At 41.3% G+C, this 15,013-nt stretch overlaps 1 protein-coding gene across 1 annotated transcript; it reads left to right on the top strand.

Moving 5' to 3' along the window:
• The first annotated feature begins 3,533 nt into the window (after nucleotides 1-3,533).
• Nucleotides 3,534-11,287, top strand: CALM2 (calmodulin 2). The gene is made up of 5 exons (XM_010706818.3): nucleotides 3,534-3,558; nucleotides 7,843-7,986; nucleotides 8,063-8,169; nucleotides 9,038-9,173; nucleotides 10,396-11,287. The coding sequence occupies exons 2-5, from the start codon at nucleotides 7,917-7,919 to the stop codon at nucleotides 10,422-10,424; spliced, it is 342 nt and encodes a 113-aa protein (XP_010705120.2). The 5' UTR covers nucleotides 3,534-3,558; nucleotides 7,843-7,916; the 3' UTR covers nucleotides 10,425-11,287.
• Nucleotides 11,288-15,013: the final 3,726 nt, after the last annotated feature.

Genomic DNA, 15,013 nt, shown 5'->3' with positions numbered 1-15,013 from the left:
CTCGCTCCTTCCCGCCGGCCCCGCGGTGGGGCCGAGGCCGCGATACCGCCCCGCTGCTGTTCTGTGTGAGCTGTTTTTTTTGTTTGTTTGTTTTTTTGGTGAGCGGTTCTGGTTTCCCGTTTTGGTCATTGCGGTGGACGGTACTGCGTTGTCTTGGTCAAGCGCAGTGTAGTTTTTTTTTTAGCGGTGCGTTTGCTTAGGATTCTAATCGATTCTGCTGAGTTAAAACAGATTGGGATTGGAGAATCGCGAAGGAGACGGGTTCGGTTATTGTATAAAAACGAGCAGATGCTGAAACATACAGAAAATAATTGTGTCGCAAAGCCACCATCGATGGCTGCTCAGAGCGACCTGTGCACTAAGAGAAGGTGCAGTGCGATGGGATTGACTGCTTTCATTCATTGCCACCGCTATGGACTGCTGCTGTGTAACACGAAAGATGGGCACTTAAAGCTTTTTTCAGCCGCTTTAATTAAAGAAGTTAAATGAACTGAAGCTCGGTTTTTGTGCCTTTCCTTTAATTGTGAGCATAATCGGCAGGCTGTCTGTAAAGAGCAGTAATTCCAGGCTGGCTGGCCGTGGCCATCGGTACAGAACCAAAAATGGAGTATCTTCCAGTGAGGGCTGTGTGTGTGGAAATGGGTGTGTCCAGGAGGCGCGGTCATGGCTCTTGGCAGCCCCTGCGGGCTGAGCCTCAGGGCTCTCGGGCCAGTGCTGCATTTGTTGGGGGAAGTAAAGCACTTTGTGCCCGGTGTAAGCCGACCTGCTGCAGGTGTCACTTTAGCCCGTGTGTGCTTGCGATTGTCGTACTTCAGTTAATTGTGGCAGAACAGAGCTGTTTGTTCTGCTCTGGCACGTGTGAGGTTATAGCAGACTGCCAGGTTTTGAAGGGAGCTGCCTTATCTCTTCTGTGATTTGCCTCTAGCTCCGTGTCAGGCAGTGTTAGTGAGACGTGGATCTGTTGAGGGATATTTAGGAGGGTTGCTGCATAGCAGCCCTGGCTGTAATGAAACACTACCTCCAGAGGCTGCGTTTGCTGCATATTGCAGCTCCCTCTTCTCTAGGCAGCTTGGATACGTTGTCAGGCCCCTGACATAATGGGGGAGGGGAGGTACTGCAGTAAAAATGCTGCAGTGTAGATGAGAGAAGATAGTACCCAAGCTGCAAAGGCTTTCCAGCCTTTGCAGAGGAGGCTTTCAGATGGATGTTGGCTCTAAGTAAGAAACATGTTGAGCTAAAGTGAGGAGCACTAGGTGGTCATAATGTGACTGTTATTGGAGTCAGGTTGTGTTACTGAAGGTGCACATACTGGCCACTGATGTGATGTGGGAGTACCTATCTGCAGTTTGGCACGAAAGCCCCAAAGGCCCTCCATCAGAAATGCAGCGGCCTGTACCTCGGAGCAGGGGTCTGGGGTTGGGGCTGAGGGCCGCTGCTGCCTCCATGCTGCCCAGTGGGTGGCTGCCCTGCTGGCTCCGCCTCTGGCTGCTGTTGCGCAGTGCTCCCTGCAGTGCCCGGCACTGCGGAGTGCAGATGGTGTTTGTTCAGCCCTGCCCCACCTCCTCGCTTATCTTTCAGCTGCCCTGTACCTATGGCTTCTAGTAAGCACCGTGCTCTTCACAAAGGCCATGCCTATTGAAGGTAGTGACAGAGCTCATCTAAATTCATGGCTACTGGCTATAGGAAGTTCTAAGTCTCTGCAAGAGTTCAGGAACACTTAGCAGCTTAAACACTGCTTAATGTCATGTCTTTACATAAAACGGTTTATATAAAACAGTAGGTGACTCAACTTGGTAACTCCGAAGTACCGACCTAAATAAAGTAGGTTCTTGCTACTTACATTTGATGTACAGCTTTCTGGGGTTAAAAATATCGTGTAGAAATGTAGCACATAACTCTCTTCACTTGAGTGATAAAAATGTAAATACTATACAGAGGTAGGTGTCTGTGTTAATGGTATGCTCCTGCTGAGCAGAAATCTGTTAGGCATCTGTTAAGTGTCCAGCAGGGTGCTTACATTTTCTCAAAGCCTGATGTGGAATTGATGACTTCCTCACTTGTCTTGATACCACTTTTGAGAAGCTCATTAAAGAAATACTGCCTACAGCTGCTGAAATGGGAGCAAGTAGAGGGTATAGCTACGAATGCTCCTCACCTGATCTTTTAGAAATTGCTTGTGGTTGTGATCTTGATTTCTGGAGTAGATGAGTCAGAGGCTGTATGGGAAACAGCTTATCGTTGCCCTCATCTTGGGCTATTTTATTTTGGGCTATTCCCGTGCACATATTTCTTATAAGCGGTTTAGCTGTTAGTATGAGCTCAGTCCAGTCGTGGAGATGTAATGTACATCAAAATTAGCAAAAATGGGCAAGTGATAAGTAACTATCTCAGTACTACACTAGCAGAATGCTAATGTGTTGGGCAACCTTTGTAGGCAGACACAATTGAATACAATGCTATTAATATTGCAGAGATCGTAGAAAGGTTGTTGATGAAACGATCACAGTGGGAATGAACTGAAATAGTGTTGAAGTGATGCCGTGAGGTGTCTTGGTATTTTGAAGTCTTGGCTATTAAGTGTTTTATGAGGTAAGGAGCTCAAAAGAGATTCCTTGATGAAATGGATTGCCTTGTTAATGTCACTCTAATGGAGCTGTTGTGAACTTGTTTGAAGAACCAGCTGACTGGGAAATCTAGGAAAGACATTTCTGCTGTTATTAAGCACCTTTGTATTCTATCAAGAGCGAAGCTTAGTTGGGTTTGTCCTTGAAGACTGTAAGGGTTTTTTTATTGTCAAATCCAATTGGTCTTAAACTGGTCCCAGATAACAGAATGTATGAAGTGGTGCTTACCTAACTACTGATGCCAAACCTGTAAGCCTTTGTAGTTCTGGGCCTTTGCCTGGTGATTCTGTAAGCTGCCTTGCGTTACTGCTGTCTGTAAATAAGTTTGAAAGAAGTCTAGGCAACTAAAATGCGAGTACATGGAAACTACCTGATTGGGTAGAAGCTGTTAGTACTAATTATGTGGACTCTTTTGTTATCTTGCCTTGGACCTGAGGTTCTGTTAGTGGAGGGTGTACTTAATTCTAGAGAAGAACATATTTTTTTCTAGTTACAGGATTATAATTACTTCTGAGAAGAGACAAGAACCTACCTTAAATTTGGGATGTAGTGAGATACTGTTGCAAGATATAAAGTGTCTAGTGGAAGCACTGATAGCCTGGTGTGTTAACGAGCCCCTTCAACTGATCTGGGGGGACCTGCAGGCCTTGGGTTTCCTAGTGTAGCTTGGGTAATTGTGCATGGAAATCCATTCTTGGTGTATCAGATATTTACGGGGTCAGGAAATGACAATCTGCCAGTTCTTAGCAGGCTATCTTGATGACTTCTGAGCTGCGTTAGTTGGAATTATTTCCAAATGATGAAGGCAAATCTGAGAAGCTATCTGATTCAAAGGCTACTACAGATATGTATTTTTGCATTGAAATTTTTCAGCAACTGTAATGATGTTCTCTTCTGTTGCAGGCTGATCAACTGACAGAAGAGCAGATTGCAGGTGAGGTTTCCATATGCTGTGCTGATACTCCTACTTGACCTGGCACATCTCTTAATCCAGTGACAGTCCATGTTATGCAAGTTACCGAGCTTTCTTAAATACTGAGGAGATACTGGTGGATGCTGTTACTTATTGCCTAAACCTTAAAGGCTTATATTCTGTAAAACACCAACGAATAAGATGAATTTGAAGCTTTGTCTGCTAAAACAGTTGTAAATAGTTCTGTAGGCACTGGAACTATTTATTGAAGTTGTGAAGATTATTTAAGCGCAAACAAGTGTGTGTGGGTTGTGGGGAGACGGGGGGGGGGGGGGAAGTCTGTGGTAAAGACTTGGAATCTGAAGCCTTCTTCTAGCAGAAGGCAAAACTAATTTACTTGGTAGTCTCCTGTTGTCAGTGAAGGTGTTTCAGACTAGCAGTTCAGATAGTAGCAGACTGCTTTCACGATAACTGTTGATCTTCCAAATTTGGAACTGCATTATGTACTTGGACTGTTCTGAAGGTCTGGTACATGCTCTGAAATGCTTAAGCAGAGATGTAACTCCCAAGTGTTAGTACTGGCCCCCTGAGACTGGTCTCATTCTTGTGCACCCTGCACAAACTAGCATCTGTCACTGCTCTCTGAAGATTGATTTCAGCTTAAGTAACTGTAACCTGAAGTCATATCGATGCATTGGTAATGCAGAACTCAGCCTTGCTGCAGGTGCTTTCCAATTTGGGTTTTCTGTTCTAACAAGTGTGTAGCTGTAATACTGGGATGTCTGCGTGCCTCGCTGTCAGATGAAATGATGTTAGGGTATGTTTGGATTCAGCTGATGAAGCGTGGTACCAACTCAGGCATTCAACCTCTGAGAGGCTTTGGTATTTAGCTGTGGTGTGGTTCTTGAAGGCACTATTAAACAGAAGTGAGGTAGCTTGTTTTTACTTTGGCTGCTAAATTTTAAGAGTAAGAATATTCTGGTGGCTTTTAGACTTGAGAAGCTTCCTCTAACTCATAAGAGACTATTATGGTTTTGTGGAAAGCTCTTAGTCTATTTGTGTTGTCATGGTGCTGTCTTGTAAGCACACGTCAGATCTAGTTCAGCTACGTACTTCTTTGAGTTGCCTCGTATCTTAAAGGGGTTTGGGAGCAGGCTTTATCAATTGTTGCTGCTGCTGCTTTGATAATGGCTCATTGTTTCAGTTCTTAACTGTTGAAGCTTTATTAGTTGATCTGGCTGATTATGGAGTATAAACAGGAAGCTTATTCTTAACACTACCTCAGGATTAGTGATGATAGTGTAGTAGTTCCTGGAGCCAAAAGTGGGTATTAATAAGTGTGTCATGCTAGAATAGAGTTTTCATCTGCATGGGAAGAATAATGGCCTGTCACTTTGAGTTCAGCTGTGGTATTTCATGAAGTAAATGTCTACAAGTAAAGCCATTGCCCTCTGCAAAAACAAAGCTACTGCTCGTCTATAAAGCACCTAGCTTGAATGTTCAGGAACAGTGTGTCCTGCTTAGCCTTGCTATGAAGGTCAGTGCTTTGCATGTGGAACCTGTTAAAGGTACAGTTCAAGTGATTGAGAAGGGTTGCTATTATGTGATAGTCTTGAACCCTCACTAATGCATTTCAGTTTGGGAAGTTATTTAGCTTTGGATTTGAATATGAGCTTAAGGAAACAGTAGTAAAGGTAGAGACGGCCTTCCCTTTGTTGAGTAGAATTTTTAAGTAGTAACATGCAGTTCTCATAGGTTTAAAAAGACTTTCTGAAATACAGTTTTTCGCCAGAGTGCAATTAAAGATTGCATATATTCTTTCTGCTCTGTGAAAACGCTGGAAATTCCTGCCTTGATGTAAGGCTGGAGTTTTTTTGTTACGGGCTGAGGCGAAAAACCTGTTGGGCCTATTTGTTGTATGAATGACATGACTTCATGAGTTGGGGATGTACAGAACGTGAACAGTGGCTGTAGCTTTGTTCAGAACTGAATTTGCCAGGCCAGATGGATTTCCTTTTGGTTAAGCATTGCGTTAAGCAAGGTAAATAGGCCAGAACTCTTTGATGTGGATGGCTAAGAAAACTTAAAGATACTTCTTGTCCCAAGGCAACCGGTGTATTGAGCGGAACTTCCTTCACCAGACCTCAGAGGTCTCTAAATAGACTCTCAGAACAAGTAGGCCTATGTATGGTGTTTTGCTGTGCTTTGTTCTTAGTGTGCTGTAGTGTTCTGGGGATCTGACCACAGTGGCTATTTAAAATTCATTTCATAGTTGAAATACAAACTTTTGGTGGGTCATAGAACAATTCCCATTCACCTGTGAAAGTTTGGAAATAGCTGTCTAAACTGTTCAAAAGTGACAGTAGCAATTAACTGAAGGAAGGTGATGTTATGCTGAGGCTGAGCAGAATGGTGGTTATAACTTCAGCCTACAGCGTCTCTGAATAAAAAAGATGAAGTTGTCTTCTGGTTATCTCAAGTACTCAGGATATACTACTGACTTGTAGAAAGCAAGTATTTGGACTTGCAAGAATTGCTGCAGTGCTGTGTAGTCTGCTTTGTGTTTGGATTACAGTGGCAGTCTGTTCTGACTTTGTCTATGGCTGTGGCTAACAGCTGGCGGTTTTGAGCAACACTTCAGTACCTGATGCTTGTTGGAGACTCTTGATGTTCTTGAATGATGGCAGCCTATGGTCATTGCTGCTGGGCTTGACCAAAAAGCCCTTTCTTCCTTCATGTAGAATCTGATCCTAGCAAACTCATTTGTCTCTAAGCTATCTGGAACCTAGCCCTGAAGACTGCTTGCAAGTTATTGTAGGTACAGGTTGTAGCTTCTTGTTTGGGTAGGCTTCTAAGCTCTTATTTTTACAATCACAGTGCGGAGAGAACTGTTCCATCTGCTCCTGTGGTAGCCTTGCTCTAAATCTTGTGTGCTGAACAGCAAGAGCTGGCTTTTGGAGCTGAAGATGTGGAAGAGTTGCTTTTTTATTTTTGAATGGAACTTGGCTGTGGTTTTGGTATGAGAGCTGCATCCATGAACTACAAAAAGCATTTTTTAGTTTCATTTCCAACATTTGCCAGTTTGTACCTCATACCTGGCGTTTCAGAGTAAGAAATGGGTGAAGGCTTTATGCTGTACTTGATTAATTCAGATCTGGGAAGTCTGCTATCTGGAAAGGAGGTTACTTGGAAATGTTGGAGGGGGGGAGGGAGAGGAATTGTAACTCGTGGAAGTATTTCTTTAATGCTCTTTAGCTAACTTGTTCCCCAAAGGCATGATCTTGAGTGGCCTTGAGTGCTGCAAAAGGATCTGAATGGCATCAGGGAATAAATCAGTTTTTCGTGCTTAACTGTAATTTTTCTGTGAACGGCTGCAGTCCAGTGAAATAGTTTAAGGTCTGTAGCTGAAGACAAACAGATGGCATGGATTAAAACCAACTCCATTTTTGGACTAGACAATTAAGCATGTTATGCTTGTATTAATATTGCTGGCGACAGTACAGCTATTGTAGGGGCCTGAGAGGTAGCACTGAAAAACAGCCAGTCTTGCAGCTGCTTTTAACTAGTTCTTAAGAGGGCTGTTTCAGGATATAGTAGGGCTGAAGCAGTTTTCCAAGCAACTTTGCAGAAATTGGTGTGACTGCAGTGACCTTTCCCCTTGAACAAGCTGCTGTGAATAGTCATAGACTGAAAAGCTGCAGTACTACAGTGGGGTTCCTTCTTAGCAAGGTATGGCCAAATGTGGGAACCATGGTGCTGGACTGTGGCTTCAAGTAGTTGTTCAGAGTTGTGTGTCCAGCAGAAGTGAGTTGCAGTGAAGCTTTCTACATTGAGTCTTAATTATACCCTGCCCATTGAATGATCTCTTATTAGTAATAGAAGTGCTATTAAGCTATAGCATTTGCATTTTGAGTACTACCTTCAAGCTTTTTCTTAATGTAATTCCCACTACTTTTTCATAAGAGAAATAATTCTTGCCAAGGATGTGTTATTCTAGTTGGTAGCTAAAAGGAATAGCTCTGATTCTTCAAGGTGATTTGTAGCAAACATCCAGCTGGTTCTGAAATGGATGACCTTCCATTTCCTTCAAGCGAAAATGTAGTGATTAGTCTGGTAGGAACATCAGCATCAGGACATCAGCTCTGTTGATGTTACAATTCCAGCAGGCTGAGCTCTACACTCAACCTTAAAGAATATGAAGTCAAGTTTAATAATTCGCTCCAAAAAAAAGCAGTAGTTCTGAAATGGTTAAATAAAGCTCTCTTGGAAAACTGGAAGTACTAACTCCTTTTTGTTGTTGTACAGAATTCAAAGAAGCTTTTTCACTATTTGACAAGGATGGTGATGGTACTATAACTACGAAGGAGTTGGGGACTGTGATGAGATCACTTGGTCAGAACCCCACAGAAGCAGAATTACAGGATATGATCAATGAAGTAGATGCTGATGGTAAGATCTTAATAACAAGTAACTGTTTACTAAAGTATTGAGAAACAGTTTTTCTAACAGAGTGATTATCTTGCAGGCAATGGCACAATTGACTTCCCAGAGTTTCTGACAATGATGGCAAGAAAAATGAAAGATACAGATAGCGAAGAAGAAATTAGAGAAGCGTTCCGTGTGTTTGACAAGGTACTGAGATGTTTGCCTCAACAAATCCTTCTGCTGCAAGAGCTCAGACTTCTGATAAGATTCCTTAGCAAACTAGGGCACTTGCAGTCCTACCATCTAGAACTCAGAGGTTAATTAGTTGTGCTGAAGTTGAGTTACACTATGGCACTGTACCTGAAAGCCGGATGAGTCACTGTGGGTGACAGTAATGATCTGCTGTATTGTTTTGCCTGCTGTGTTACCTAAGTATTTGTTGGCTGGCAGGGAAATTAAATAAATATATTTTGAATCTTCCACTTTAAGTTGCTATCTACTGTTAATCAGCTTCTTAAATGAAACGTAATTTTAATCAGAAAACACAAGTATTGTGCGAAGCGGGGAAGAAAAAAGCAGCCTTGAATCCATATGCACTAGTATTTTGATATTCCATCCTAGCTGGGATGTGGGATATGTTAAAGTGGCCTGTGGAGGCCTTGTGGTTTTATGCTGGATTGTCACAAAGTGGGAATGTGAGAAACTGCTGAGAAATAGACAACTGACCCAAATGGCCCATGATTGAGGTTTTATCACCATCAGTGATGGTAATGCCTCAGGACAGTACAGTAGGCTGTGTTGGTTAAGCTCTTTCTGAAAGACCTCTTTAAGACCGTGCACTCACAGAATTATAGAGTGGCTTGGACTGGAAGAAACCTTAAGGATCACACCTACCTCCACCTACCCTCTGAGATCCCAGGCAGTACATAAGATATCCATGTGGCTCTTTATGGCCTCATGCAAATGTTAGTGGTTAAAACTGTGTTAACTTTCAATGCTGATCTTAAGAATCTTATCTCTGAGTTGCTAGGCCTTAGGGAAACTGGAATAAACGTGTCTTTTTTTCCTCTCCCAGGATGGTAACGGTTACATTAGTGCTGCAGAACTTCGTCATGTGATGACAAATCTTGGGGAAAAGCTAACAGATGAAGAAGTTGATGAAATGATTAGGGAAGCAGACATTGATGGTGATGGTCAAGTAAACTATGAAGGTAAGGAGCTGTTAACAGATTGTGATGTACTTTCCATGCAGGTGCACTTTCCAGTTGCTGGTAACGGCAGAATTTAAATAGGACAGCACTCACAAGGGAGGTCCTCAGCAGTTTCAATGTCTCTTCAAGCTAACATCTTTCTAGTACATACATGGGTTCAAGTGGGTTACTGCTATTTTGTTCCTAAGGCAGCTGTGAACTATGCAGTGTATAAAAAAAAAAAAACCCACACAACTATCTAATGCTAATAGCCATTAGTATAAGAAAGCTAGTCAAGCTATTCACATACTGTTCTGTTTATTAACAAGTGTTGATCTGAAACCACATCAGGAAAGTGAATGTTCTGACCTCCGGCAGGTCACTTTCCTTAATATTTCAAAAATTAAGAGGAAAAGCCTGTAAAATACCCATGAATTTTACAATCTTTAGAAAACCTTTAAAATAAACTTTAAGGCAAATCAGCTGCAGTGTTAACTTTCTACTTCTCTTTTGTGATATTGAAACTTAAATAAACTCATGCAAGCAAAAGGAGTTCTTTTTTTCTCTTCTGAGGAGCACGCAAGCTGTCTAAGCTTGCTTTCATTCTAGCTTTCAAAGCATATTAGAAGTACAAGCTAGGGTATTTCCAGTTTTTCTCATCCAGGGTACTGTTCCCAAGGTATAGGTGTGCCTTCTCCTTAAAACTTTATTATTGTGCCTGACACTAAACAGTCTGTGGGTTCAGTAAGGTAAGCAAACAGCATACTTTGTGGTAACTAATTTCCTTTACGCTGTGAGTAAGCAGTGGTTTGGTTGCTTTAAGCTGGTCAGGCAAAGTAGTAGGATGTAAGCTATTCTGCTGTGAAGTCCAAGCCAGTGTTTTAGTACCTGTTTTGTGTACGTAGCTGACTGTAACTTCAGCAGAATTGGCTCCTCTCTTAGCATGTGAAGGGTGACTGTAGATTGACAGGAGATGACTCTGAACAGTCTTACTTGGAAGTCTGTTCACCTGTTTAGTGGTAGACTGACAGTTTTGACAAAGTAGAGGCCATTAGCTGTTAATTTCTTTTTTTTTTTGAAGGAGGTTCCTAGGCATGACTGGTAGAAAAGGGAAATGTCTTTATTTAATGTTACTGGAAATGACATTTTGAAATGTAATTGGCCACTAGTGAGGCAAGTCACTTGCCAGATGTTGCAACTCATGTTCTTCTCTAAATAACTTCTGACCTCTTTCCTTTTGCAGAGTTTGTACAAATGATGACAGCGAAGTGAAGACGTTGTACAGAATGTGTTAAATTTCTTGTACAAAATTGTTTATTTGCCTTTTCTCTGTTTGTAACTTATCTGTAAAAGGTTTTTCCCTTACTGTCAAAAGAATATGCATGTATAGTAATTAGAAGGCCATTCCTCCATGTTTTTCTCCTTTATCTTACTGTCATTGTTCTGATTTTTGGAAAATTGATCTAAGTAACAAATGTTGCATGTGGCTTACTCTGGATATTTAAGCCCTTCTGCACATCTAATGTTAGATGGAGTTGGTTAAATGAGGGAACATCTGGGTTGTTTAAAAATAGCTTTCTCTAGAAGACTTAGGTATGACTAGTGTAACAAGTTACATAAAGTAAGTTAGGTTTTACCATGCATTAGCAGTTCCTTATTTAAAGCAAGATGCTGACTCTAGTTTTCCAGTGCATAAGAGTTTATTCTGCTTCTGCTAATTGAGATTAAAGATTCCTACAGTTGACTGCAGGATAAAACCATGTGAATAGCGTATGTGGCTAATGCACTGTAGGGAGTATTCTGACTTACTTCATAGTAACTTGTTTGTGGCCATACCTGTAACATGTTGTTGAAATGTGGAGTCTTAACATTGTGGACGATTGACAGTCAACAATATGAATCTTAAAAGTTGCACTAATGCAAAACGGGTGTATTATCCAGGTACTCGTACACAATTTTTTTTGTACTGCTGGTCCTGTACCAGAAAACATTTTCTCCTCTTGTTACTATGCTTTTTAAACTTTGTTTAGCCACTTATTTTCAAAAAAAAAAAAATCTGCTTATGGCATGATTTGCCTCAAATCCATTCCAAGTTGTATATTTGTTTTCCAATAAAAAATTACAATTTACCCATACTGTTTCAATGTATCCTTGAATTATTTACAGGATTTGTTCAATACAGTTGCTGCTCTGTGTTTCAGTATGTAGCAGTTTGATTTGCTTATGCGATGGATTGGCTGTCTTAAGAGCTTGGAAGGTGAAATCTTAGACCGTAAACTCTGGCCCTTTATTAGTATTGTTGACTTGAAGAAGCTTTCTTACTAGTAGTTTAAAATGTATTTTACAGTCTTGTGTGGAGCTTGGTGCTTCAATATACTTACCATAGTGACTGGCTATGCCCACTATCTGTAGACATTGTGAACTGGATGTTGACCTAGTTCAATAGTTGACCTAAAATTAAAATTCCTTGTTCAGACAACTAAACCTGTTTGCTTTCTTTTAATTATTTTTTGGAGTTTATTCCCTATCAGCTGCTACTTTGGGGTAACATAGTCTCACACCTGGGCTTTTCTGAAACTGTCATGTCTGAGTCTGTTGCTTTTCAGGATGTGGTCAACTCAAAGTACGTAAGGAAAACCTTCTCTTACTGATCTGCTAGTAAGCATGATTGTGCTTGTACCCCTTTTTTGTTGACAATTAAAATGTTCTAACACGGAAAACAAACCTCTTTTTGACCAAGGGCAAATCCAAGACCTCAGAGGCATGGCAGAGGCTACTTGTGTTGCTTTGCCTCTGTACCCTAGATGAATATTGGCTGACTTTCATATATGCTGTGGGGTTGTCTCAGTTGGGGATTCTGGCACCCGATTACCCCCATTCGTTCCAGCAGAGCAGTTACCTCACGTTTTTAAAGACCTCAAATAAAATGATTCTTGCAGAATTAAGACAGCTGGTATACCTAATTGCACAAATAATTGATAAATATTCATGGCCACTAATCTCCAAAAGCACAACTTCCAAAGGACTACATGTACCTCCATTTTGGGGGCTTATCAAAAGTGTTTAAATTGCATCCATCAGAGTGCCTTAAGTTGTTTGTGCCTCGACAATTGGATTCACAAAGTTCATGGAGGCCGAATATGAGGAATTGGAAAGGCCATTTACCCAGCATTCATCCTGTGGCTTAGCATCTGGATATAAGATGTTGGTTTCTAACTGGTATGGAATGATTATTTGAGATTCTGAATTGTAGAACTACTAGAAGTGTCACTTCTAAGGTAAGGAATGTAAGCAAGGGTCTGACTGGAAGCCCTGTTTGCCAATCCAGTGTCTTTCAGCAGCCTGGAAGTTGTCTTAAGCCACAGTCTTCTATTACATCTCAGCATGCGTTTGAATGTGTCTAACTTGGAGTAAAGAGAGAGAAGGGGCCTCACTTTTCTGAGAGACTGCCTTAGCCAACATGGTTGCCATTCATACAATGAATGGGTGAAGGCTATGAATGAGTGGGTTGAGAAGATGGCTTGAACACTGTCTCAGCTGCTCACTATTCAGCATTCTGTAAGTAATGAAAGAGCAGGCTTGATTCTAATGTAAATGTTCATGTTACTGATACATAAAAGAAGTTTCTAAGTCAAATACCAAAGTCTTGTTTTTAAAATGGAAGTTGTAGATCTTTCTGGTCCTTTCCGCAGAATGGGAGGAGCATGTCTTTGGAAGTAAAGATGGTAAGTAAGAAAACTAATGGCAATTAGTATAAATTATCTGAGCAGGAGAACACTTCCATATGTTGTACAGAGTTTCTGCATGTTCAAAATTTAACTGAAACTTCTGGGCTAGTGATTCCTGACCTTCTTAGAACAGGGTTTTGGGTGAGGTGACTTCCATGTCCATCGCAATCTAAATGGCTCTGGAGTCACAGTGCTGCCTTCTAGCTTTGTAGGAGGACTGCTGTGGTGCGCTGCCTTTGCTGGGAGAATTTGCTAGTTATCAAAAGGAAGATGGGTAACTGCTGCTGTAGCCTGATAAATGGTAGTGTCTCTAACTTCTCTTAGTAATTGCAGAAGACATCAAGCAGGCCTACAGTTAGCAAAGAAGGTGGTGGAAGCAAGAAGATGCCTTGTTTTTTAAGACCGAGAAGGCTGTGAGTTCTGAAAACACTTCCCTGGTCAGCTTGAGTTGTGGGTTTTTTGTGGGGGAATGCGTAACTGGATGAGTAGTAGGAGCTAGTGAGCTTGCAGTCTGTTAAGATACAGCCAGTAAATTGAGGGCAGCTAATGGATAAGGAAGATATATATTTGGGATTAAATAATCAAATTAGCTGAGAACTTCTGCACAGTGAATCTTCATTCTTTACCAAGTGAGAGAAGTAGGTATTTAAGATGATGTCTTTTATTTTCAAGGTTCTGATCAATTCTGTTTGGCTATGGAAGAAAGTATCAAATGACTTTGCTGTAATCCTTGAATTACAAAAACAATGAAATGGGCAGAAATTGTATGGGCTTTGTTTTAAGGTCCTTAATTTCTTTGCTGCCTGTTTGATAAGTCTGTCTGCCATGTTAATACCTCAGGGGAAAAAGTCATTGCTCAGTGAAGTAAATTAGTAACCTCTACATCAATTCAGAGACCTTACTTTGCATCTTAGGAAGTGCACCTCTTTGCAATTTAGGAAGTGTAGGCAAGCAGCTGCTGCAGTAATTTGCTGAGTAACAGTCTTAAGCAAACGTGGAGTAGTCAGAGAACACCTGATGCAGTCGTATTTCTAATACCAGAAGCATGGGGAAAATGCATCTAGTGTTCAGATTGATTTCTACTTTTAGCTCTAATGCAGCCTTCTCTTCTGTACCTACTAAAAGGATGTTTTCACTGCGAATGCCAATAGTTACTTGTTCACTGTTAGTACTGTAGGATGAGGAGTCATAAAAGCTGCACCTTGTTTCCTCTGTGGGCGGAGGTACACTGCTTTGCCAATTGTGCTGTAAGGCAAAGCTTTACTGCTGACCTGACCGGCTTCTGGGGAGGAGCCTGGAGTCCTTCCAGAGCAGACTCTTGTTAGTTTATAATGGTGTCACACTGTAGTGCTACTTAGGATCGGCTATTTCAATAATTTTTCTAAGAAGCTACTCTCCTCCCTTTTTAAAGGTTTCACTGATAGAACAATTGGGATCTTAAGTCAGTTTGCATTTTCATCAGCGTTTGAGGAACGCTTAATGAACATAAAGAGAGACTGAAATGATTGTTCACATTTTCAGTAATGGCTTTGGGATAAACTACACAAACTCAGCTCACATAGTCCATCAGCTCACATGGCATGCGTTTTTCTTCAAGCAGCCCAGCTCAATCCTGTGAAGGCCACATGCAATTCTAAAGGAGGAGGCAGGAGAGTGTCCATTTAGAAACCCAAAGCTAGTATTTCACTGCTAAGTTTTTCTGCTTAGAATTTTTCCTACTTCAGTAGATTTCACAGGGAAAATAACAACTGTATTGGAAATGCACTAAGAAGAAACCCTGATACCCTGTGTTTTAAAGACTAGGTAAGCACTTCCAGGTATGTAGGTACAAATGAGAGAGCAATGGGAGTCATAGCTCACTTTCAGAGCCTAAGTAGGGAAGGGCTCTGGAGATCTCTGGATCCATGTGACCTGAATTGTCTATTTCACCTGAGCTTTAAAAGCATAGTATTCCAAGTAACATCGTTTCTTTTTGACACTTTTCATATATATGAGCTTTCAATTCCCCAGAAGAGTGCTCTGAGTGGTTTAGTAAAAGGTTTTCATTGCCTATTTGCCCTGCTGCCCCAGTGAATGCAAGCGATCACAAGACAGAAGTGAGTGTATGTTGAATTTCTGAGCTTCCCTTGGTGA

Source organism: Meleagris gallopavo, chromosome 2, assembly GCF_000146605.3.
Source record: "Meleagris gallopavo isolate NT-WF06-2002-E0010 breed Aviagen turkey brand Nicholas breeding stock chromosome 2, Turkey_5.1, whole genome shotgun sequence".
Classification (NCBI taxonomy): domain Eukaryota; kingdom Metazoa; phylum Chordata; class Aves; order Galliformes; family Phasianidae; genus Meleagris; species Meleagris gallopavo.
Note: the sequence above shows the minus strand (reverse complement) of the source record. Positions and strands in the feature narration are given on the sequence as shown.

Coding starts and splice junctions, on each gene's coding strand:
- CALM2 (XM_010706818.3), top strand. CDS start 7,917: ATGAGATCACTTGGTCAGAACCCCACAGAAGCAGAATTACAGGATATG. Junction 7,987..8,062: donor CAATGAAGTAGATGCTGATG/GTAAGATCTTAA, acceptor ATTATCTTGCAG/GCAATGGCACAATTGACTTC. Junction 8,170..9,037: donor CGTTCCGTGTGTTTGACAAG/GTACTGAGATGT, acceptor TTCCTCTCCCAG/GATGGTAACGGTTACATTAG.